Here is a 25,200-nt window from a genome sequence, read left to right as displayed (position 1 = left end):
TGTGAAATGTTTTTATGTAACAAAATCAATCCAGATCTTTTAAACACACAAACATTGACCAGTATCAATGTGAAAGCAGCCTATTTCTACATCAATCTGCAGCAAAAGACTGCATGCTACATTTCATCTTCATATGAAGAAAAAAGACCTTTTTTTTTCCTTAATATATATTTTTTTACTTCTTTCTACATAGTTACACAAGCCCCACATGGAGACTTGTGAATCATGCCAATTTGGCCAAGAGCTGGGATTAAAATAGTCTTTGGCTGAGTAGAAGGAAGGAAAGAAGAAGCAGTGCAAGGTACATATTCCCCTGACCCATGCAGCTGGCTGGTCGTCCTCACCATTTATTATTTCTTCTGGAATGACAAAGGAAAGGGGCAGAAAAGTGAGGACTCATTACAAATTCTAATAAAGATTCAGGATTTCTCTTTTTATTGCATTCGTTGTCTAACAACAGTAATACTCATTGGCAAGAAATTTATTTACACTAACAAATTAACTTTAAACCACAAGGCTTTGTTATTTGTATTTCAACTGTAAGAAAACAAAGGGCCACCATGATGTTTTCTTTTGATGTCTCCCAATAACTAAATATTAAACAAAGTTATCCTGGGGAAAACTCAACAATCTAGAGAAGTTCATATCAACCAAGCACAAGAGAACAAGCTCAGACATGGCACTACTGTGTCCTTCATGCAGGTGATCAGACACCAAGATGTACAAACAAAAAGTTCAGGATAACATGCATTTCATATACATTTGACCTTCTTTAAAAAAAGAACAGAAAAAGGAAAAAATCTGAAGCACAACTATCTCTTTAACCATATAAAAAGAAGCAATGTAAGAAGCCAATTTTTACAGTAAGCACAGTGCATTTTAGTCTTTTAGCTGCCTGGTCTTCTAGCAATATGTGTAACACTTGTCAGTGACCAGTGAGATACCATTGCAACGTGACTGGGAAATATGAAAGCAGTTGCTGAGTGAATGTGTATGGGAAAATATAGAGTCAGAAGATGTTCACTGTGCACTCTTCACTTCTAAATGGGCTGGTTACTCCTGTGTCTGGTGCCCTGAGATCCCCCTTTCCTTCAGACACTTCTGCTCAGGTCCCAAATCCACTTCCACTGGTGGCAGTGGCAAAGCTCCCGTTGGAAACCCAGCAGGAGCTCCCAGGTTACGCAGGCTGGATCTGACCTCTGTAAACCCTCCTCACCTCTCTGGAAGAAGACACCTGCCTAACTCAGCAGGTTTCACCAACAGCTTGATCTTAACACAATCCACACTTTCCAAAGAAACAGGCAGCCCAAGGCACTCCCACCAAACCTTCCTGTAAGATGTGCATTTTTTAAGTCGTTACCTAATGCTAAAAGTGAAAGTACCAGTTGGTACAGCTGGTTAGTTACAGAAAGCTCATTTCATATTGAGGGTTTGGAGGGCTCAATGTAATGACTAACGTATTATAGCTTCGAAAAAGCAGTTTCACAGGTACAGAAAAAAGTCCAGTAAAACTCACAGGAAGGTTGACAAAAGGGACTGGGCCATCTGCAGATGACCCACACTCCACTCTAGTGAGTGGGCAAGTCTCCTTGGATTTCATCTGTCATCCTGCTCAGAAATGAACTGCTGAAAGTGCTCCAACAGAAATCAAGGTTGGGTTATAAACACAAAAACCCTCATATTTCCTTGCTAGAACACTGACACCCAACTACATGATGATGCTCTTCCATACTACTGTAGAACAGTATTCTGCATTACGTGCAAGAGTGGAATTTCTTTCTCTTCTTTCTCTTGGAAGTGGAACACAATTCATTCTCAAAATGACACTGCTCACCTCTTACCAGTCCATGAGCCAGGAGGTAAAGGTGTAGCAGCTCAGGAGGACAGAAGGCTTTGATGGAAGCAATAAAGTATGAGGAACCCTGATCTCAGGTGTCAAGCACCTCTGAATGTCAATGACAGCTAAGGGCTGGCAACTATTAGAGGAAAGCTTCTCAGGTAATTCTAGTAAAATCAATTCTTGTGGTATCCCTGCAGCAGACTACAGTCACAGCAAAAGAGATGCCATTGCAAAAATTTTTTGAGAAGTTGGAAAAATACAAAAGTATTTGTATACACTGAAATACAAACATCTAACGCCATTCATCTTTTTATTACTGGCTTCTGTTCCACTGTGTAACTCTAACCCATGATCTTCAGCAGGCTCCACTCCCAGCAACCTCACCAGGACCTGCTTAGGGCAGCAGGTGAAATGCAGACAGTGGGCAGCTCTGTGCATTGCAGTGAAGGGGTGCAGCTCCTTCCTCACCCCCTGGGCCTGCTCTCTTTGGGCAGGCTGAAACCCAGCAGGGAGTTTTAACAGGACACTGCACGGGTGCAGCAACCCACCCGTGAAGCAATGGGAAGATACAAGCTGGAAGGAATTCATGTCAGTATGTTTGGCTGATTTGAACAGAACAAGGAGCCACTGCTCTCCTCACAATCTCAGAATAAGCACTAGGATTTTTAGGACTAAAGTAACCTGCAGTGTTGTAAATTTAATTTCCTATTTTTGAGACTTCCACTTTTTCCTAACTCTTGGTTCTTCACCTTTTTAGAGGCTCTATATATTCACAACTTACAATACTGCAGCAATGAGCAGAACTAGAGTTTACAGAACTGGCCTACCATCCCAACCAGGGAGGAAATAACTTGGGCCAGCCTGCTGCAGTCATCCAGGTGTAATGATGACACAAGCACATGTCTTGAGGTGTGGAAGCACCACGCTGCCTGCACAGCAGCTCAGTGGTGGCCAGGCAAGTCAGCCTAAGAAAAAACAGCTTTAGCTCAACAAATAAATACACAATGTAGGCAGCATTATGCCTGCAGGTGAGCCAAACTCTGAAAAGGCTGTCCAGCCATTCAGCACAGAAAATTTGTTTCTTTTTGTTACATTAAGTCCCACATTAGTCTGACTTAGCATTGGTTTACAGGAAGTTTAAATTAAGAATGATGAGACATCCATCTTTTGTTTCTTGTAAGTCATAACACAATACAAAGGAAAAAAAATTGCAACACAACTTTAAAGGTCCTATAGAATAGCACAAAAAGTTTCAAACTGTGCTTCACATCTGTTATCAGGTGACATTTCTGCACTTCCCAAGACTGAGTAGCCATATTTCATAAAAGGAACCACATAAATCTTTTGTCATAGAAAGAACAGCAAAACTCTTGTCATTGTTGTTTCCTTAGTTTTCACATGTTGATCAAAATGCATTTTAACGGTTTTAATTTAAATGTAACCCACTAGGATTTTTTAAGTTAGATTTTTGTTGATGTTTTTAGTCTGAGAATAACCAAATAGCAGTATCACAAAGCAGAAAAAATCCCATGAATATTTAAAGGACTTAAGTTGAATTAGTTATTCTGCAGAGTAAGAACATGATTTACAAAGAGATTAACTAGGCACCGTTCTAAGGAGCAAGAATGAAAACTCAGTATATAATGCCAAGCAGTCTGCTCTGGTTTCTAAATAAAAAAAGAACATAAAACAGAGACACCACCTTAGATTATTATATACAACCACTTAAACATTACTACAATGTAAACATAATTTAAAAAGAAAATCATCATCTAATGCATTTATCAACATTGTATTTAAAATATGAAACTTCCAGTTTCTTCCAGGTAACTTCTTTTAATCTAAGAATGCTAATTTTATGAGACAGTTAAACATTTGTAAAATTTTTCTCCTATGAATGAACACAGAAGGATTTACTGCAATGTGTAATTTTTTGTTAGCAGGTGTATTTTGCTGCTGGTGGTTTATCTCAAGAAAAGTAGCACAAGCCTTTAGAAATATCAGCAAGCATCTTTTATGGCAATTTCAATTTTAGATCTGAATAAAATATACATCAAAAACTTGTAGAAATTTGATTTGGAAGGAAAAATAAAGCTAATGTAAGCAGATCTGTTGTGTATTCATTTTGGATGAACTAGGCTCTCTCAGTTTACAGACCATTTTACATGTCAAAGAAATTATCAGGATCAAGAGAAATGTAAATATTAACAGCGCACCCTAAGTGTTCCAAATCTGAGCTTCAGAGAACTTTGCAGACACATATCTGAATGCCATAAAGTTCAGAGCAGAAGAGAAGCCAAGCCAAACTAAAACACACATTTTCTTCAGAGGAATTTTCAATTCTAGGCTGGCGCGTTTTTAGGTTCAAGATTCTAACTCTGCATCACCATCTTAAACAATTTCTGGGTTTGCGCCGCCAGATGAAGACTGCCACTTGCAGGCTGCCCGAGTGGGAAGTGACGCTTCTCAAGCGTACACAGTGAGCTTTGACTGCAGAGCACTCAGCTCCTGCCTGCAGCTCCTCGTGGTGGAGACCTGCCCGTTGTCTGTCCCTTCTTTTGAGGCAGTACTGTATAGCTCAGTACTGCTGCTGAGGCAGTGACACCATGCACTGCTTCTGTCACAGTCAAAACTACACAGCAGGCTTCATCCATGGCCTCACACACTCCAGAAATCCCTCAGATATGACCACTGCTAAGCCATCAGAACATTCTACAGCCAAAGCCCAAGAATTCAGGTTTTGGTTGGATATTCTTTAAATATGTCAATCAAAACAGTTAAATGTGGGACCTTTGGATTATGTAACCATCACCTCCATGGCAGCACTGACCTTAACAGCAAAGTACTGAATTTAATTTTATCCAGAATCGCTCATCTTCCTTTTCTTAAAGTGCACTTCTGTAAAAACTGAAAATCTACACAGACTCAAGTTTGATAATTGTTTCCAAAACCAGCTTCATATTAGCACAGCACAAAGCTTATTCTCCCACTGCTTACAGACTGGAGAACAAATTTGAAGATGTGGGGTTTCTCCTGGGGAAAAACTAACTTGAAACAAAATAAACCCAGTTTCCTGTATGAAACACATGAAAAAAAAAGTGGAGTGTGCTATAAGAAAGTTGCCTACACACTGGGAGCACAATAAAATTTATACAGATTTATATGCTGTGCTCTAGTTAGAAATTCATCCTTGCTCAGATATCTAAAGGATAAATGTTATCCTCAGATTTCTATGTAAACCCACATAACCATTTAAGGCTTTGCCTCCTTCCTGGATTAACTATTGTACAGTTAACAGAAAGAGTTTCACCTCCTGTCCTTCACCCAGGGGGAGTATTGACTCTCCTGTCTTTATCTCCAGTGTATAAGAAGTCGCTGAACAGTTTTCAGAGCAGTGTTGCTTAAAGGTACTGATGCAAGATGAAACTCAACTCCAGCAGACTGAACTGAGTATCCAAATACCGTAAAGAAGATGAACTTCCAGTCAAAAAATCAAGTCAAATCTTAACAGACAGACCACAACTCCTTTTATCCAGCTGAAGAAATGTTCCCCAACCATACTGACTGGCCATCCTATTCAGAAGAGGTGAAGCAGTGGACATGGTCCTCGGTGTCATGCTGGTTACTGAAGTGACCAAATACACATAGCTCAACAGAGAAGAGTAGTTTGGAAGGAAACACCACCACACAAAAATTAAATCTGTTAGCTGTCAACAAGAACAGAACAAACCGAGGGGCTGGGGGTGTTTCACATGGCAACAGCAACGAGCGTGAACTGGATATGCAGGAATGAAAACAACACAATATAAATTTCCTTAGTCATTCTATGTACAGCCCCAACTCTCTGTACACAATCCTGGGTGATGAACACTAGAAAGCTGAAGGGGCATCAGAGTGGATAAGAGTTTCTCTTTCCTTGACATGCCTCCACTTGCCAAACACAGCAGCACTTCTGCCTATCACTGCTCATTAGTGCCCTCTGTTGCATCTGACGAACACTTGTCTGTTTTCTTTGATCTCCTCTGCAGCTGCTCTTGTTCCTTCCTTCGAAGCTTTTCCCTTTGCTTTTCCATTTTCTCTTGAGCTTTGCGAGCCTTCTCCAAGGATGCTTTCATTTCCTTTAGCTTTCTTTTAATGATTGCTCTGTCCTGGGAAGATGTCATACCAAGAGCCTGAGGTGGGGAAAACAAAATTTAGAAGAATTTCTTATGGTTTAAACGATCACGTTTTGTTTTCATATTCTAGTAATAATTCTCCTTCTGATTGTAACAACAAAGTGAATCTGTCACAGACTCAGATACACCACTGATGTGCAACCCTTCATGTTGCTACCCTTCATGCTTCCCACTTCTAGAATATTAAAGATGAGACCTCATTGCCACCACCAATGTTGATTTTGTTGATCAAATAAGGTAAATAAACTATTTTATTGAATTCATCTAAGTCAACATAGAACAAGAATTCCAAATTCTCATTGTTATGCCTTAGTCAAAAGTCCACCAGCAGTACTCTAAGACACTTTTAGGTAGTGAAGTGCCACCAAAAATACAGAAGGGAAATACCAAAGTTGGACTTTCAGATCTACTGAGCTTCCTGCAACTCCATTCTGTATTTTTGACTGAAGTACGCTCATATTTTTACTACAAGAAACAATGCATACTTTATACATCCAAACTGTATTTAGCTCTAACACACTAATACTGGTATCAGCTTATGCCTCCCATATCCCAATAATCCATTATTCCCTTGCTACTTCTGATGTATGTCTATTCACTGTCTTCTCAGAACCACTCTTTCACAAAAGGATGAGATGGATGAGAAATATGTGCATGTAAATACCCCTTTCACACACTGCTGCATGATTTGCACATGCAAATATGGGTACATTACATACACCAAGATTTTTCACAAAGCAAATGCTTTGCATTTCTGAAGCTTCTGAATCCAAGTGCATATGTGAATTTCTTGAAGTGTTGCTCTGGCTTTATACTTTCTGTTTATTATTTGGCCTATCATGACTCCACACACAAGGATTTGCTGCTTTCTGGATGAATTCTTACTGCCTTTGAGATGATGTAAAGTGATGAAAAATAATATAGTTCATCTTGAAGCCCAGTCAGTTAATTACCTTGAGCTTACTGCCATCCAGCTGAAGGAGATGCTCCCCATTAATGTTCTGGGCACTGAATTCAGAAACATACTGTTCAAGGTTCAGGCTCATCAACCAGTGGGACACCTGCTGCACACTCCACTCGTGAACAGCACGACTCTGACACAGACTGTGCTTTGGAGACTGTCCATCGTCAAGGATCTATGACAAAAATGTTCCACGTTATTATTAAAGGGTAACACAGATGAGTAACAACATTTTTCTGCACAAATCACCAGCATCAGAGCACAGGTATCTGGACTATCTTTGCACTACAATAACAATTTCACACTGCTATATTACATCTCTATCTAACCAGACACCTTAGAATGAATCATAAAATCAAAATAAACTATAGACTCATAGAAGTAAAAGAAACTGGCATTCCTTTAAACCCAAGCAGGAACTGAAATGGCCAGGTGGCACAATTCAAACCATGTATGCTCCCATTCCCTCACAAGATTTTTTCCTTCAAATAAGCAGATTTCTAAAGGATGCAATGAATTGTGCATTCCACTTCCTGGGCTCATTCAGAGATCTTTATTATTTGTTTAAGCTTTTAAAAACATATCAGGGGCAAATAAAACCCTCAGAAAACCACTCTAAGAGTTCACAGTGATGATAGCAAACAGCTAGCGAGACTGATACAGTCTGTGGAAGAAGACTCATGAGGAGACACAGAGGAGTGGTACGGAACACACAGGGATCCCACAGCCCTGGCCCTGCTCTCACCATGTTGTGCTGCTGTGGCTGAGAGCACAAAACCCATCAAAAAGGGCAAGTGTGGCATCAATTGCTGGAGCAGACCCATGTCACTGCTCTGCCACTTTTTTCCACCCATGGGTAGGCCAGTGGGGCCTGAAACAAAAGCTATTCTGTCCTGGCTGTAGTCAGCAAAGCAGCTGCTACAGGCTTCAGCAGCTGTCTGCTGTTAGAGCAGCTTTTACATTAGGTTAGATGATGCTGGGAGCTCTCTCAGCTTCTGGCTGTCCAATTGTCAGGGCTGGACACTATCATTTTCTTCTGCTATTGCCAGCCTGAGCTCAGCACAGCTGATGCCTGGTCTGGTCGATTTGCTTTGACACTGACCCGCCTCCTGCTTCCAGCATACCACAAAAACTGCAGTTTGCTGTGGCCTTGAAAACTCTCAGCAACAACGAGACGGCAACTCAAGACAAGGAAAGAGGAGCCAGTGACATCTGTGTGTTCTGTGCCAACAAGCATGTTTGCCATACAACACCACAGGACAAGAAATGTGACTCTGCAAAAGCGACAGTACGTTGGCACACAACGGTCACACGAGTCACCACAACAGCATGTTAGTATCTCACCTCATCATCAATCATATCCAGGCTCTGAGTGAGGGAGCAACAAAGAAATGGGAAAGAAAAGCATTATAGAAACAAAATACCAAACACGTAACAGCATGTAAAAGTTCAGGCAACAGCAGCACCAAGGTTTGCAAACACATATGGGCTACTTAAAACCAACAAGGTTTCTTTAAAAAGAATTATTTCCCAAAGCAAAGAGCTTATGTTGAAAGCTCACCACACACACGATTTGGCAGCTAGATCTGACACTTCATCAATGAAACCCTTCTAGAGTTCCTGATCTTGACACCCTACAACTGGTGGGAACCTCTGCGATGGCTCCAATTTCCAAGAGCAAAAGCTCCTTAATTAGAGGAGAACCAACTGCAAGAACTGGGTTCCCTCCCCACCCTTCTATTTTTTCTTTTTCTTTAAATGTTGATGGGGCTGCCCAGGAAGCCAGAGCGAAGGAGTGCTCACAGCAATGTGTTGTGGAAGGCTGAGGAGCAGCACCAGCCTCCTCCCTGCCCAGGGTGGCCGGGGAGGTTTCCAGGGCAGCTCTTCTGGAGCTGAACACGCTGCCTCATCTGGAGGCAGCAATTTGGCACAGAGAAGAGGATGGAGAAAACACATTTATTTTTATGGACCTGCTCAGGCTTGGTATTTTAGAAATAATAAAGTAGAGAGCTGAACACACAAAATGAAAGGATTTTCAAGCTTTTACTTCAATACCACTCAGAACAGGACATTGCCACAATCAAATACATAAGGGGAACTAAACATGGTAAGATAATGAAACACATTTTCAAGATAGTACTAATACTAAATAAAGTATAAGTGATGACTTTGCTGTTCTCAGTCATTTACAGCATATGCAGACCTCTGTGCTGTCTCCTTTTGTTATAAAATTTTGCCCTTAATTACCTGCAGTAAAAGCAACCTCAAAAGAATGGCTTTGTAGACTTGCAGTTTGGGAAATAGAGTTGCATGGAACAGCTCTCATTCTTTAAACCCAAGTAAACCATGCAAGCAGTAGGAAAAATCCTACCTATCATTAAAACAACAACAAAAAAATGGTATAGAAGGTATAGGTACTTCAAGTTCTCCCTCTCTAGTAAAAACAATTTGGCTCAAATCTCACATGAAAAATGTGAAGTTCTTATGAAGGGTTTGTAAAACAACAAATGCAGAAATTTCCTGACTCCGCAGGATGTGCTGTCAGCTACTGTCAAATTGTACAGCCTTACCCACAGCTGAGTTACAAAACTAGTATCTTAAAAAGAGTATTTTCAATACATTATATTCAGCTCAAATATGTCACCAGTTTACAGGGTTAGGAATGCCTTTTTACTTTATCATTGTATGAAAAAAACTGGTTTGGAGTAATTGATTTCAAATCCACTGTGCAAAGCAAGCACAAAGAATGCAAAGTGGATCAAGACATACACATTATAATCAATACACACACATTCAGGTACAGTAACACACAATTACTGCATGTACAGGTCATTCTACCAGGGTAAAAACTGGGATAGGTGAAGGCGCCTTACATCTCAACTACACTTACCAAACTGTACTGTATGTTTGGTATATCAAAACTGTCCCAGGCCTTGTTTAGTGTATTTATATGTATATCTCCATCTATGTCTGTATGTACACACTTAGAAATAATGCACTGGCAGGTGTGAGGAGGTCCTAAGCATCTCTCAGGACACCAACTGCATTCCACTTCTCCATGACAGCACCACAGGGTATTACTTTAAGTTTTTATTGTATGAACATGAAAAATCTTAATTTAGAAACCAAGATTAATTTTTGTCTCCAATCCTACAGCCCAAAACCTTTCCTTTACTATTTGAGTAATCAAGCAAGATTCCATAGGAAAAAAACCCAGCTTTTTCCCAAATTAAACAATTTCATCTGCATACCTCATCTGATGACAGTGCTAAGGAGTGTGAGAAGCCTGGTGTTTTAGGTTCTGCTCCCAAACCACTCAAATCTGCTGAACTTGTGCTGCTGGGACTGAAATCATCATTGAACGTGAAATTCTGTGGAGAAAAAGAGGAGTAAGAATGAACAAATTATTGTTTAGATGCATCTAAAAGGGAAATTTGCTTTCTGTCTTCCATGTTGGCACAGCTCAGGAGTGATTTCAACCATTTACCAAACCAATCACAATACACATGAGGAAGCCTAACGTTTTATAGTGTTGCTATTTGCAGGATGCACAGTATTTTTACCACTCTCTACTTCATGAGGCACCTTTGCCAGCTTAATGCCTCACAAATCACAAAGGTGTCTAAAAGCAATTTCCAGACCCTTAAGATGATGGCTCTCATCCTGGAGCAAAATTTCTGCAGGTTAATCACTAGCATTTGTTGTCCTACAAATACTTAGAAGTGTAGCACAGGCAGTAGCACAAAGAATAGGACAGAGAATTAATGAACAGAGAGAAGTGAAAACTCCTATTGAAAGAGCAAGGAGAATATGCTGTGAATCCACTTCTGAGTCCCAAATATTCTCCTTGAAAAGGGAGAAAGGATCCTCCCTCCTTGCCTATGCCTTTAGAAAAAAACTGAAACTGAAAGTAAAAGGTATCTTTGGATAGTGAATATTATTTACTGAACTAATAATCACTAAACAAACTCTGGTTTTTTTAACAATGCAATGAGACACATCACATCTTACAGCAAATAATAGCAAAAGCAGGCACATATTTTTCAGGAATACAACAAAATTACCATTAGAATAAGACAAAAATTAACAAGCATTTCACACTAGAGGGAGAACAATGAAAAAAAATATAAAAGATTAAAGACACCACAATATTCCATTTAGCTTGAATACACACTTGACAATACAGAGACCTCTACTCTCTACTCAAACATCTAAATGATATTAAATCCAAATTATCTCTGACCTTCACTATAGAAACTGAAACAACAGAAACAACACAAGAAAAGTTATCCTTCTATCTGTCCCCCTCAAATACTTGACCTGTCTTTCCTGAAAATAGGAAGACTTCCAAAAATATCAAGTGTTGGTCCTCTTAGTTTTGCTGGAAATCCAACTAAATATTGGTAGCATGCTGTGCTTTGAGAGCCTGAATAACAGTACAGACACTCTTAATTTAAGAGCCTGAGAACTTTACAGAGAACATAAGAATATTTTCGTGATAATTTTTCTCTCACCTACGTTTAGAATTCCTGTTCTGTTTTTCCCAGCTCTTTATAGAGGAGAAGAAAATCTGAGCAGCTTCCTTAGCTGCTTCCTTAGCCCACACAGCGTTCTTAGGCCAGGAGTTCAACAGCTCTACCTCCTGTTGTGTGAAAAACATATTTTTCTTTTTTAAGCACTCTGATTTTTCTTTCACCTCTATTTTCTGCAAGCTTTAGCTTTACAATTATTTTAATTTTCAAATTTAATTTTCTACAGCAAAACCACAAGATAGCCAAGGCCTGGTAATAATTAGCATAGTCCCCACAAACTCAGCCTAATACTATCCAAAAGGGTGTGCTTTTCCCTCTATTTGAAAACTGTTTTTAAACAATGTTTGCTTAAATACATAAATAGGATACAGGTCTAAATTTCATTTTCCCTAAAAGAGAAGAGGTAAGCAAATAATTTATGTTCAGAGATTTTACTGGTGGTCCTCTCTATCAATCTGATTTGGGATGCTGTAAGCCTTGTGTTGCTCTCCCTGCCAGGTAACACAAGAACAGATATGACCTTGCATAGCAAAGAGCACAGCAGAAGTAATGCATCACCAAGTTTTGGCATCAAAGAAGTATGAAATGCCTGTGGAAACTGCTATTATGAACATGCATTTGGTGGTAGAAGACAGAGAAATGAGATTTCTGATTCATATTCCTACACGAAGTTGAGAATCGTATCGGCTTCTTTTACCAGACAAATATAAAAAATCAACTGCTGTAAGTCACAAGAAGTTACAGGCAAAGAAATATTTTCCAGAAGTGAAAACAAACATGAGATAGCTAAGTATAATATTATAAATAAGGGTTATTTAAGGAATTGTCATGCTGAAACATTCATGCACATAGAAAGGAATCACACAGATGTATTAAATTGCAATATTTCATATTTACAGTTCAAGCATCTTCATACAGAGAATTAAATCCAACATCCAGCATGCATGACAAACAGATTTCATTACTGGGGGAAAAAAGGCAGATGACAGCATACAGCATTTCTTCGCTTGCAAACACCTCATGAACATGGGTATTCCCACTACCAGTCCTGAAGAATGAAGAAAAGATCTATAACTGAATACACAAATCTAGCATTTGTTCAGTGGACCCAAATGCTAATTTCCACTTGCTTTTGTTATGGTACAGCACACCACAGTTAGTTTACTGGAGTAATGTACATTAAGACAGAGTAAAAAAGGTAGAACAGGGAATGGTACGATGACGGAGATGCTCTGTTCGGATGGGCTGTTACCGTACAATGAACACCATGCACTGTTTATTGCAGTAGTCACATATTGGCCTGTTCTTTTTTCCAGAATCACAAAGCCAATTATGCTACTCAACACAGTGGGAATAAGGTAGTTTTTATTTTCTACCTTCGACCCTTTTTTAGCTGGGCTTAAATTTTCAGAGGAAGGTTCAGTTGAGCTGGTAGGCGACGGCAGGTTGCTGGAAGAATTGGATCCCTTGCCGCTCTCTCCATACCATGTGAATGGTACACAGTGTGGGAGAGAGGAGGATCGCTCTGCTAAAGATTTAGTGTTTGCTGGTTTCTGCAGCATCTCTCTGACAGTCCTGTTTAAGAGAAAGGAGCAGGAATATGCATTAGATTATAAAAGAAGGGGAAACAAAATGCCACAGAGGCAGTTAATTGTAAGGAGTGACATTCCCTGTAGCTGTGACTAAAGAACTGAGTGGCATGCAGCTGGTAGGGGCATGCCTGAAATATCTCCTTCAGTAAAAGAAAAAAAACATGTTCTTTTGATTCTCTTTCTAACTCAAGCTTTCTTAAGACAACATACACCCAGCAAATGGAGACAGATGCCAGCTGAAAATGCCTATACTCCCACTGTTCGGATGAGAACCAGCTCCTGTCAAGAAGCCACACGTTGTATTTGTGCATTTCTGAGCCCCAGTGGGGTCTCAGCATGATTAAATCATTAGACTCAGCACTGACCCAAGTGGGCTCTGGTTCCCAGAGAAGATCTGGCTTGGATTTTGAGTACAGGCAAAATGAGTCAGATGTATCTGTATCCATCTATGGAGATGCTCCTTTGTTACAACAGCTAAATACACATGAAGTACTATTATCTTGCTTTTAAATTAATTAAATATTAAGAATATTGATGGAGAAAAATGAAAGAAACACCTATGGGACTTTATCAGATTCTCTCTTTGTAATAACAAAGATTGCAGTAAACAAGTCAAAGGTAATGTCTAATTATGCCTGTAGTGATATGCCTAAATTTTATTTCCTTATACATAAGGCATATATATATAATATAGCATTAGTACAGTACATAAATTAAAAAGAATTATGCAAAGTGTCTGCCTCCAAGAATTTATGCATGTGTCATACATAGAACCATATTATTTACATCAACATATATATTATTCAGAGCATTAAAATCCCACTGTTCTTAGCAGCCATGTGCAAATGGGGTGTAGGTACATCTACCTCAACATCTACCTTCTGGACAGCTTCTAAATCATTATTAACATAATAGACCACATATTTTTTGAAACCTCTTTTCTGTATGGATGAAAGTGAGGCTGTCAAAGGACCCCCACCTATGGAAGCAGAAGGACAATCCATTCAGCATTCAGCAACTAAATACTCCATTTAGCAACTTAAAGAAAGGTGGATGCATCTGACTGAGTCCTTTACTTCCCTCTCACCATCTTTTCTTGCTTGAACATATAAAGTAAGCACAAATGTTGTGGCCCAAATCACCTAACTTCAGGCAGAGAAATACATGCTCCTTACTTAAATGGGGTGTTTTTTCATATCTGCAGCATTAGGGGCTGTTTCAGGAAATGATTTGGGATTTTATTTACATATCTTGAGTGCTACTTTCTGGAAATGGCAAAGTAATGCATGCAACGCTCATCTAACAACATGATTAATTCTACATCAATCAGTTGCTGTAATGGACATAATTGTAACAGGATACTGTCTTTTCATTATCTTCCTTCTTTCAAAGAGCTCATACAGCTTTGGACTTGTAGAGAGAACATCATCACATTTCTTGTGAGACAAATGCTTTGGAGTTAGCAACAAAAGAAATGGCAATGCCAGTTTAAAAAGTTATGCTAAAACAGTTACCCTCCAATTAACAGAGGTCAAGAATTACAAATGCTCACAGATTTCAACTTTGAAAGCAGTAGTAAACTCTGCTTTTAGCAAATGTAATTGGGATACTGAACTGTATTACAGAAATATTAAGAAACAACACAAAGAACTGATTTATCACATGGACTAACAAGCAACTGATCTCTACACTGAGATCTGCTCTCTCTAAGGAAGACACCTGTGAGATCTCACAAACATCTGCAACATCCTGTGCTGGCATAAGGGTCATTCAAGGTCTCAGAAACAAGTACACATTCACTTCCCCCACCCTATGGCTTGGTATCTAAATGGAGCATAATGTCTAACACCCTGCTGAGGGCAATAGCTGCCTCACAGCCACATAAAGTGCAGAGATTTGGCTTTAAGAAAGCTCTCCCTGTCACTAGGGAAACCCAGCAGTGAGTATCACTGACTCCATGTCAGCTGCCAGCAGCCACACTGGGACAGGTTTTCTGACACCAGCAGAGAGGTGATGACTGCTGCCTAAGATCACTGAAGATCCTGCCAGATATTTGCAGAATACAAATGTACAAATGTATGCTGAGACAGAACACTGCACTTCAGCACAGTGTGTCTGAGGGACTAAGGAAGGTTTCTTTTGCTTTTCTGATTTTATGGAGCTACACAATGTACTTGTCACTGGCTCTGCACATACCAGACTGTCAGCAGAACTGCACAATGTTTTTTGAATAGCATTCAAACTCTGCTTTCTCCCAACAGCTCTTTTATCATGTAGGTTTTTTGCATTGTTTTATGTGCTGAGTTTTTGAGTTGCTATGTTCTTTCTAGACTTTTGGAACACATTAAGTTTGCTTAGCCCTCCTGACTTTATTTTGCCTTTCATACCTGGCACCAGGTATCATGCTGTGATCTTGTCAGACTCATAGGTATGTAAGGAGAGCCTTCAGTAAAAATCTACACTAGCTTTTGCAGAGTTTGCCTCCTGTCACTGTGAACATTCATTTATTTATTCAGAAATCTGATGCTGCTGATGTTGCGTCATCAGATATCACAATTCTTTGCCTGAAAGTTGTTGATGTGACATGCAGTCAGCATTTTTCCTATTTTTCAACTTAAGATGTTTATCTTCACAAAGAAAAACCCTTCTGAAAGCATTCCTAGTGTGGGTGATGCAAAGCTGCAGTTAACAGCTGCTGCTCAGCCTCACTTGGGGGGCTTAAAAAAAATAGGTTGAATTGTGTCAAGGTTTCTGGTTCATGGACATTATTAACTGAATGAGTGCATCTTGTAGGGCTGCTCTGAAAATCTATTTCTGCAAACCCCATTAGTGGATGCAACAGCAGCAGTTGGATTTGATGATTCTTGCAAGTCACTGCCAGCTTGAGAAATTTTATGATTTTATGACATTATAAACCTCCAAGTATCTTTAGATCATATGTCAGTCTTTTGTGAGCCAAGAAATCTAGGTTTGTAGGCTCAGGTTATCTCAAAGCTTAACACTTATTTATCAAGTCAGTAGGACTGTTAATATTCCATCTGCTAGGATGATTAGATTTTTCCAGTATTTCTGGCACACAATTTTTTGCATCCCCAGTCTCACCCATACCTACTGCCACAGGCCACCCTAATGGCTTCTTTCTCCTTTCTCTTCTTGCCCTTGCTTGAACTTCTTCTCAAGGGAGCCCTATAAGAATATTAGAAAACATCAGGAAACATCTTAGAAATTTTACTTCCAATCCTTTTAATGAAGAAGAAAATGTATTTTAAATTAAAAAAATGCTTACCCAAGATCTGCAAGTTTTCTCTTTAGTTTTTCTGTATGCCCTATACTAGGGCTAGTTGTTCTTGCTGCCTGAGCACTTGTAGCACCATCTAGGATACATTTGTACATGGAAGAATGTACATTATTAATTTTGACTGGTACTTTCCATCCAGAACACTTTTGTGTATATTTTCATAATTACATACCCATACATGTACATGTGTGTGAGTAAACAATTTAATTAGGGAAATTCTCATTTTTAGGAAGATGGTGTGAACAGGATTAAAAAAAATCATTTCAGAATTCAAAAATACACAAAAATTTTAATTAAAGAACACCAAAAGTTAATATTCATTGAGTCTGATGACTATGTAATAAATTGAACAACAGAAAATATTTATAGGCTAACATTCCAGTGAATCAATTTTTAAATTCAGCAGCATTTTGCTTATGCTTCTTTTTAAAGAATTCATTTGGTATGTATGCTTTACTTCCAAAATGACTCCTAAAATTCTGTTTTCAATTTTGGAGCCCAGGGTACCTTTTAGGATGGACATGCTATGAAATAGTTAATCAGTTTAACCCAAACATCTTTGTTAAACTGAACATGTAACCTAAAATCTAACCATTCTAAATTTAAAAACAAACAACAACCCTCCCCAAAACCTAAATATAGCTCAGTTAATAAATTTGCCTTGAGGCATCTATCAATTTTTGATCTCTTCTACCAATGCTATTAAATCCTAAAGAGGAAACAGGCTGCAGTACCTATAAAGCCAAAACAATGAACCTGAGTCTGGCAAACATCCTGTGAAATCTATACAGAAACTAAAAGAAAACACACTACTGTGTGTTTAAAAATTCAAACACTGTGACTCTTAAACGTGAAGAGTGTTCCCAAATACCCTAGAGGAAGCAAAGGAAGGTCAGTCATTCATGTCACTTGTGGTTTTGTGGCTTTTGCAACGTGACCTCAGACATACACAACTTCTAACTGGAAGCACTGCTGGGTTTGTGGATTTCTCCTAGTGTTGCTGACTTTAACTGAACTCTCAAAATTAACCCCAAGCACCACAGCACTATCACAGGACAGTCAACTACATGTACAGAATTTTGTCTGTTGCTTTTTAAATAATATCTGCCCAAGTTTTCATTTGAGCAAAAACTTTATTGTGCAATTAATTGTTTTAATCTTCTGAAAAGTAGGAAAATAAGCCTTTTGCAATACCCACACTAAAAGCCATATTATTTTCACAAGTCCTTATGTTAAAAAAAATCAACTTCAAGAACAACTAACAAGTAATCTCATTCCAAAAAAGAAAACAAAGTAATATGAAGAATGACAAAAGCAAGATGAAGTCTCTGAAGAAGAAATGCATTCGCCAAGGAGTCAGAGGAAAACTTGGGGCAATGCACACTCTGCATCAACCCTACACTGTGCACACTTTCTTTCCTGTTTCCTTTAACAGTCTCTCTTTCATCTTTAATGCACACTTTTCATTTAAGCACTGCCAAACTTGTCATAAGAATTAAAACTTGCAACATTTATTTTCACACTAGCTATTCACAGGCAAGTGGGGCAAATGGCTTTCAGAGCAAGGGGTAGTGGGCTTTTTTGAGGAATTTCTTACTGGAAGTAGAGAAATTATAAAGTACAATGGTTTTGTGTTGGGCAAATAATTAAAGCATTTAGCAGATGGATGTTTTGCTGCTGTAGTAGAAAAAAAAAAAAAAGCCTGGAGAGTTTAGCTGGAATACACAGCAGCTACCTGGAATGGCAAATCACTGTTCAAGCTCTTATATCCCTATGATCCCCCTCCCACACAGCTGGGGCCTGTCAGGGTCCTTTAAATAATGATGACTTGCTGAGGAAAATATTTGTGCTGGCTATGGGACATAGTTAGGCTAGGTCTCAAAACCAGCTTCAGTGGCATGTGGATCTGAACCTACAGGGTCTTGCATGCACCAGAGGCACAGGTGCCCTCCCTGGGCAGGACTTTGGCCACCCTGCTTGGGTGTGTCTTCCCCAGCTCCTTGAAGATCTTCAGAGAAGGTAAAGGAAAGCTGGTTTCTCAGAATAAATCCCACAGAAGCTGTTTAATGCATCACCTCCAGCTGAAAGCTGCAGTAATGTGTGGCTGATGGATGTGGAAGAGCCTAGACCTCAGTGCCCTGCCCACGGGCACACAGCACTGGCAGCAGCCTCACGTCAGTGAGCACTGCAGTATCAAAGGATGCTGTTGGTGCACAAACCAGGCAGAACTGAAGAAAATTAAGTCATCACATATACATGAAAAAGCTGTGGTTCTAAGCTCATCATTTTGCAATGAAACTAATCTCATGCCACCTCAGCCCTTCCCACAACACTGCACAATCTTGTAAGAAAAAGAAGAAAACACAAATGTGAGCTTGCTACTGCTCAATTCTGCTATTGAGAGACTAACTTATGTCCACAGAGGTGCTCTCTTTTCACCAAATCTCACCTGAACACATAAAACAAATGCAATGTCTTTTTTTATTTTCTGAGCTATATGAGTTTAACAGCCAAATTAACAATCATTTAAAATAGCATTGCCACAACACTTGTTGCCAAATAACTTGTTTCTTTTTTGGGTAAGACTTACTAAATATGATTTTTTTCTACTTGTAATTATATTGCTCTGGTTAATTCTATTGTATTACTCAGCAGAACCTAGACACACCCAAAAGCATTGGTTGTTTACTTAACAGTCACACTGAGGAAAGCATGACAGCAATATTTAGACACAGATTGTTTTTCAAACCTAAAATGGAAAGTGTGACACAGTGGGTGGAATGTAATACCCTATTCCTTGCACTACAAGGTTAGTTTCCACCAATTTTTTATCAAAGTATTTTTCATACATCAGTTGGAAATGCAGGATTTAGGACTTCCCTGACAAACCAATCACACATTCAAGCTGAGCTGCTAAAGTCAATCTAAACAATCCTACGTTCACAGCCTTATTTTTACTTGCAAAACTCAAATATTGAATTTAACTTGGAATTCTTAACAATTTAACTTAGATACAACTAGCAATTTCCAAACTCATGTAAAAATTCTTGCAATATATTAATCTCTCCTAAATTCAGTAGTTTCATAATGCTGTCTTTTATGAACCTGTGTGAAAGCCCAGTACAAAGATGAAGAAGAAACAGGGTTTAAATCAGTAGCAAGTCAGACACACAAACATAAATCTTCAATAAATTGCTATTTTCAGTTAATTCAAGCAAGCCAAAGTCTATTCTAAACCTTTCTAGACCTAGTTGTGCAGACCTCACTTATGAACAATTTTCTGTTATGTATTTTAACTCATGTGACAGTTTCAGAATGCAAGGTGCATTGCTAAGAATGCTGAAGTGGTGTCAAATGTTAATTCTGACTTCGAAATGCACCTGAAAAGAACAGCTCAGTGTTCACTGATGTATCATATTGTTAATTCTTATAATAAACTGGCATCTGAGACATACACCTGAGCCACTTATGATTGCACCCTGTTTTATCCACCTAGCCTTTCAAGAGCCTGAATCAAATTAGTAACAATGAGGCTAATCTCTGCAAGACATTATTTTTTTCTGTAAATGAAAAATCTCCACTAACCTCTCATTAAACCTAGACTTTGCTTCCTCTCAGCAATTAAAAGCTACAATCTGCTGTTCCTGCTTTACACTCCTTTCCACACCCTCCAAAAGAATCATCTAGCAATGCCAAAATCACATTATTTGAGTAAGTACACTGTGTTAAGCATGTTTCTAATATGGAGGTGACCCAAGGTCAAATAATGTTGTTTTTTTTTTAAAAAAAACCCAATACAACGTTTTCTTAAGGGCAATTTCCCCCTGGTTTTTTCAGTGAGTTCCAAGAAAGCCTGAAAAAAAGAAAGTAAGCAGTTCCCTATCCCATTTTAAACTTTGTCCTTCTCTTGTACCATCATACAAGATCCTTTTAAAGTTTCTGTTCCAGGTAAGCAAAAGAGATTACAAGATTATGACCTTCGAGTTGCTAAGGTACTACTGCACAACAAAAGGCAATAAAGTAGATAGCTGTTAAGTGAGCAAAATGATGCATCAATTTATTGTAAAAGAAACAGTAATACCTTTATCCTGTAAAATATTCCTGCCAGCTGGGTGATGCAAAGGAGATGCTTCAGAGCTGTGCCCAGATTTTGAAGGAGAGGAAAGTGGAGTGTCTCCCTGAGCATGTGGGGAAAGGACACCTCCTTTGTGGTGCTGTTCTTCTTCTTGGTTTTCAGTTAGGTTGTCAAGTGAGATTGCTGCACTGCTAGCCACGGGGGAGAGGGAGGAAGCACCAGAATCTGATGCTGGTGAGGATGCTCTCATGCATAAGGGCAGTGGTGATTTTGAAATGTGCATGGGACTACTGTAACTGTGTGATGGCTGTTGGTATAAGAGATTATAAAGCAGGTTATACCACTTAGTAAGCAAACAGAGCAAGATTTACTTTGAACATGCAATTCTTTTATTCATTATTTAGCTTTCTATTTGTACGAAATGCTGTAGCAGTTCAAGGCATTACCCTTTGATGTTTTTATTGGTACAACACAGTGTTGTTTATTGGTATCTGCTTTCAGATGAAGTCAGAATAGGACAAAACAATGAGCAAATATTGTATCAATTGTGGCAACAAATTAACAAATAGAGAAATGCACAATTCAAGCTCCTTTCACCTCCTGCATAAATGAAAAGACCCACTCTGCGTTATAAAGCACATGTAAATCAAAAAGACCAGGATTCCAGTTAAAACACAACAGAACCAAAAAAACAGGTGTGCTGACTCAAAAGGAGACTGGACCTGCACATCACTCAAGTACATTCACAGCAGACTGGCCACAGAGGAATAAATACTGCCTGTGCTACAATGGAAGGATAAAGACAGAGGGTGAACTGACTTAGAGGGGCAATCTAGCACTCCACAGGAAGCTGGAAAGAGAGGGGAGACCTTCTCACCTTTCGCTCCAGGCTGTCCTCTCCATCAGTTGAACTGATGCTATCATACAGCCGTGTTCTGGAAGGTCTCTGCCGCTTGTTCTTCACCGAGAGCTGAGCTCGAGTCTTCAGCGCTTTGGAGTCCAGCCTCTCTGTTTCTGGAACTGCTTCATTGAAATCTGTATGGAAATGTGATTTGAAACTGTTTAACAGAAGTATCTTTCATTACTTTTTCCTAAGAAAAGGAACTGGACAAAAAACCGTAAGAACATGCACTTTCCATAGAATCATAGAATAATTTAGGTGTCATGGTTTGACCCTGGTGCAATGCCAGTACCCTCATGAAAATACTTTCTCCCTGGTGTCTACTGTGAGATGTGATCAGAAATAGAGCAAAGCAGGCTCCAGCTTAGGAATAAAGGGGAGAAAAAACTTTATTAACCTACAACTATATTTAAGAAGAAACATACACAGAATTCAGAATGAAAACTTTCCAAAAACATTCCTCCTCCTCCCACCAAATTCCCAATACATCACAGTAGGAAAAAACCTTGGATTCTCAATTCAGTTACCACCTCTCCGATCACTAACTCTCAGTCCATCACCACCCTTCAGATAATCAATTCTCAGTTCATCAAGAAGAGAGGAGTCCCTCTTGCACCATAGGCTTCCCCTGGAAACACAGCTAAAACCTCTCGTGTTTCCATGTCACACGTGGCACCACCCAGAGATCATCTGCCATGGTGACGTCTTCCTTCCATGTCCAGTGTTCTCACCACTGCACATGGACCAGAGCTGCTTCTAGGGTTTTCCTTTTTAGGGTGCTTTGCCCAGTTCCAAAAAGAGCACAGTTTCTCACTTTTGGGACACCTGGCCCCCCTAAATTCGCCCCCTGGGGCCGAGTGGTCTTGAGAACAGAGATCATCTTCCTCTTCTTCACTGAGGATCGAGGGCACCACCACCCTCCTCACCTGTCGTCTCTGTTCACGCACTCCTTCACATCACATCACTGCCCTCTCTTGGCTCTGAGCCATTGCCTCCCCCTAAATGCAGTCTCTGTGTTACAGGAAAAATGGTTCTGTCCATGGCTATACAAGAAAAGCCCAGCCAAAGGCCACTCCATCACCTCCTCCCACCTAGGATTCTTCTCAACTTCTCTCGGACATCTTTCACTTGCACAAACTTACATCACACTTGCCCATTTCTGGCTATTTCATCTCTATCTCTCTCCTCATTCAGCTCCAGGAGGATCAGAATTTGTAAGGTTTCCATCACCCAAGAAAAGGGTTAAAATATCAGGCTCTGCCTGTCCAGAACTCCCACGCTGACCTGCCAGACACCTTCTCGCTGCCCTCCTCTCTCTCTCTCTCTCTCTCTCTCTCTCTCTCTCTTTCTTCTCTCTCTCTCTCTCTCTGGGGGGCTGCCTGAAGCCTCTCAGTGTTCTTCCACCCTTCCATCCTGCAAGGGCCTTCCCCTCCCTTCTCTGTCCAAGGTCCCACCTCCTCTGACAGCTGGGCAGGGCAGGTTTAGACCTACTTCTGGGATGGAACCCAAGTGAGCTTCCCCCTGGGAGTTCTCTGCTTTTATCCCCCTGTGTTCTCAGAGGTGTATCCATGTCCTCAGTGGCCACACCAGGTGCCAATATTCAAATCTGAGCACCTACTGGTTTGACCACAGCCTCTCAAACCAGGACAAGGTTAGAAAATACACATTTTAGTTGTACCTGTACCTTCGTAACTCCTATAGCACCCCCAGAAAAAGTTATTTGCATAAACAAGTTTATCTGTACAGACTCAGCAAGACCATACAAAGAGCCAACTGCAGATATTTAAGAATTCAATGAAGTATTCCCACTGTTACACAGATGACCACACAAACCCAGCTGTACCAGCCCCAAAAGTAGATCCACTTAGACTCTCTCAGAGGGAGTTACATGTGCTTGGCCTGCAGAGAGTTCTCCTCCACCGGGGCATAAAGATCATTGATACATGAAAACTGGAGAAGTATTTAATATAAAAGAACAGAACAATGAAACCATCTTACTTGCCTGGCTTCAAAGACACCTGATTCCTGAATGTCTCATGAACAAAGTATACTGAACACTTCATATATGACTTGCCTCCACAGCTAAAACTAAGATAGCTGTACTTGTCTTAGCTATCAACCATCTACTCAAATGAAATCTGAGTATTGCAGCAAATTTAACATTTTACAAAGCTGCAGTGACTAAGACTAAAAATATTTTTAAAGGTATTTTTGTATTTAATACTAAAAAATAATAGATTCTTAGGTTTTAACAATTTTTCTTCAACCCTCACAGTAAAACCCAAACCATATTAGACACATTTACTTGACCATATACTGCATTCAGAATACACTAATTAATTACAATCTGATCTTATGGGTATTTTTGCTTTTCTTCTGTGTGTTAGAGTTAAATTTTACTTCACATGATACTCCAAAACAATTAACATTGTCTGACTTGCAATGATGCTTCTGCCCTAAGTACTCCACAGGAAAACTACACATGGTTATTATAGCTTGAACTGCTTGTATTTGTTCCTTCAGGTGTACAGACTTCTATACATCCCTTCATTTCACTGCTGAAATTATGCAAATGGTATTTACAGAAGTGCTCATATGGGCCTTCTTCAAGCAGAAGAACATCTGGACCTGGAGCTTCCTACTTCCTCCTCCCCATCCTGCCCTGCTTTGTTGCAGTGGAACTGGGCTGCTGTCAGATGGTCTCTGTCCCAGCCACACGTGCTGCCACCCCCAGTCCCAGCTCTCTCTTCTGCAGAGAGTGGCTGACCCTCACAGCTCCCAGCACAAACCCACAACCTCACATGAAGTCAAAGAGTGTTGCAGTAACCTCCCAACCCACTGGGGTGTCTGGAAAATCTCTCACATAAAAGTCATAACAGTTCTTATTTCACTCCCAGAGTCAATCTAATGAGACTTTCACCAGACATTCAGCCACTTGACTCCAACGTTCTTCCATCTGAACTATTTCAGTACCACTGTGAAGCAGGAAAGAGCTTGCCTGTACTCCCACTGTTTTTCCATTAGACAGGCTGACAGAATTTAAAATCTTCTGTGAACTGATGCATCCTTGGGTATCCAAAGACACCCAGAAAGCAGGGACACAAAGTGGCTCGAATGGGAGCTTGCACAGAGATGTCAAAGTCTAAGACTGCCAAAGTTGGCCTCAGCACTGAACTGTTTAGATTTCAAACCTCTGACTCCTGCCAGTAAACAGCTTGATTGTCTACTACAGACACAGCTCATGATCATTAAACCAGAAAGCTACAATGCACTGCTGGGCTTAGAATAAACCATGTATTTGTAAAGGAAATGCAATGCATAGTCTGGTATTCCCTGGCAAAGCAAAGAAGAATTATGTGGGCCATGGTAGTTTTGGTTTTCTCTTTTTAACTTCCACTGATGTTACTGGCAGCCCCTTGAGCTCAGTGTGTGGTTATGTTACAGCCTGAGGAGTCGTGCAGTCCTGGCAGGATGCTGAACAGGGCCAGAGCACTGTGCAGCGTCAGGAACAGTTACACTCAAATGTTTGCAACCACCAGGCTGCATCCACTGCTCCTTCCCAAGTCCCCAACCATGCAAGAATGTAATAAACACCTCAGATCACACTGAAACAAAACCATACTTGATACAATTTAAATTAAAACATTGTATTTTTACGTACCCTAACTTTTTGATGGAAAACAGACCTGCAAACCTCTGGACAAAATTCTGGGATGTGGCTGTCTACATGCAACACTAGCCAGGAACCTAATGCAGAGGCTTGATCAAAAAGCATGTATTATGCTTGCCAAACATGAGCCAGAAAAGAGACTGGAGCACCTGTGTG

General features: G+C 39.8%; 1 protein-coding gene across 3 annotated transcripts in view; it reads right to left on the bottom strand.

The window, feature by feature from the left end:
• Positions 1-412: 412 nt before the first annotated feature.
• The window catches only part of PPP1R9A (protein phosphatase 1 regulatory subunit 9A), a 131,497-nt gene continuing 106,709 nt past the window's right edge, over positions 413-25,200 (bottom strand). The window contains exons 12-19 of one of the 3 annotated variants that reach the window (XM_050970493.1): positions 21,351-21,508; positions 20,480-20,780; positions 16,387-16,474; positions 16,209-16,286; positions 12,885-13,083; positions 10,228-10,347; positions 6,969-7,151; positions 413-6,012 (exon numbers count right to left, since the gene is read on the bottom strand). In XM_050970493.1, coding sequence (XP_050826450.1) covers positions 5,800-6,012; positions 6,969-7,151; positions 10,228-10,347; positions 12,885-13,083; positions 16,209-16,286; positions 16,387-16,474; positions 20,480-20,780; positions 21,351-21,508 — 1,340 coding nt within the window. In that variant the 3' untranslated portion in view covers positions 413-5,799. Of the gene's footprint in view, positions 6,013-6,968; positions 7,152-10,227; positions 10,348-11,490; positions 11,619-12,884; positions 13,084-16,208; positions 16,287-16,386; positions 16,475-20,479; positions 20,781-21,350; positions 21,509-25,200 lie in introns of those variants that run through there. The other 2 variants (XR_007776756.1, XM_050970494.1) reach the window with 2 other exon arrangements.

Source organism: Serinus canaria, chromosome 2 (assembly GCF_022539315.1).
Source record: "Serinus canaria isolate serCan28SL12 chromosome 2, serCan2020, whole genome shotgun sequence".
NCBI classification, from domain to species: domain Eukaryota; kingdom Metazoa; phylum Chordata; class Aves; order Passeriformes; family Fringillidae; genus Serinus; species Serinus canaria.
This window is presented reverse-complemented; position numbering and strand designations above follow the sequence as displayed.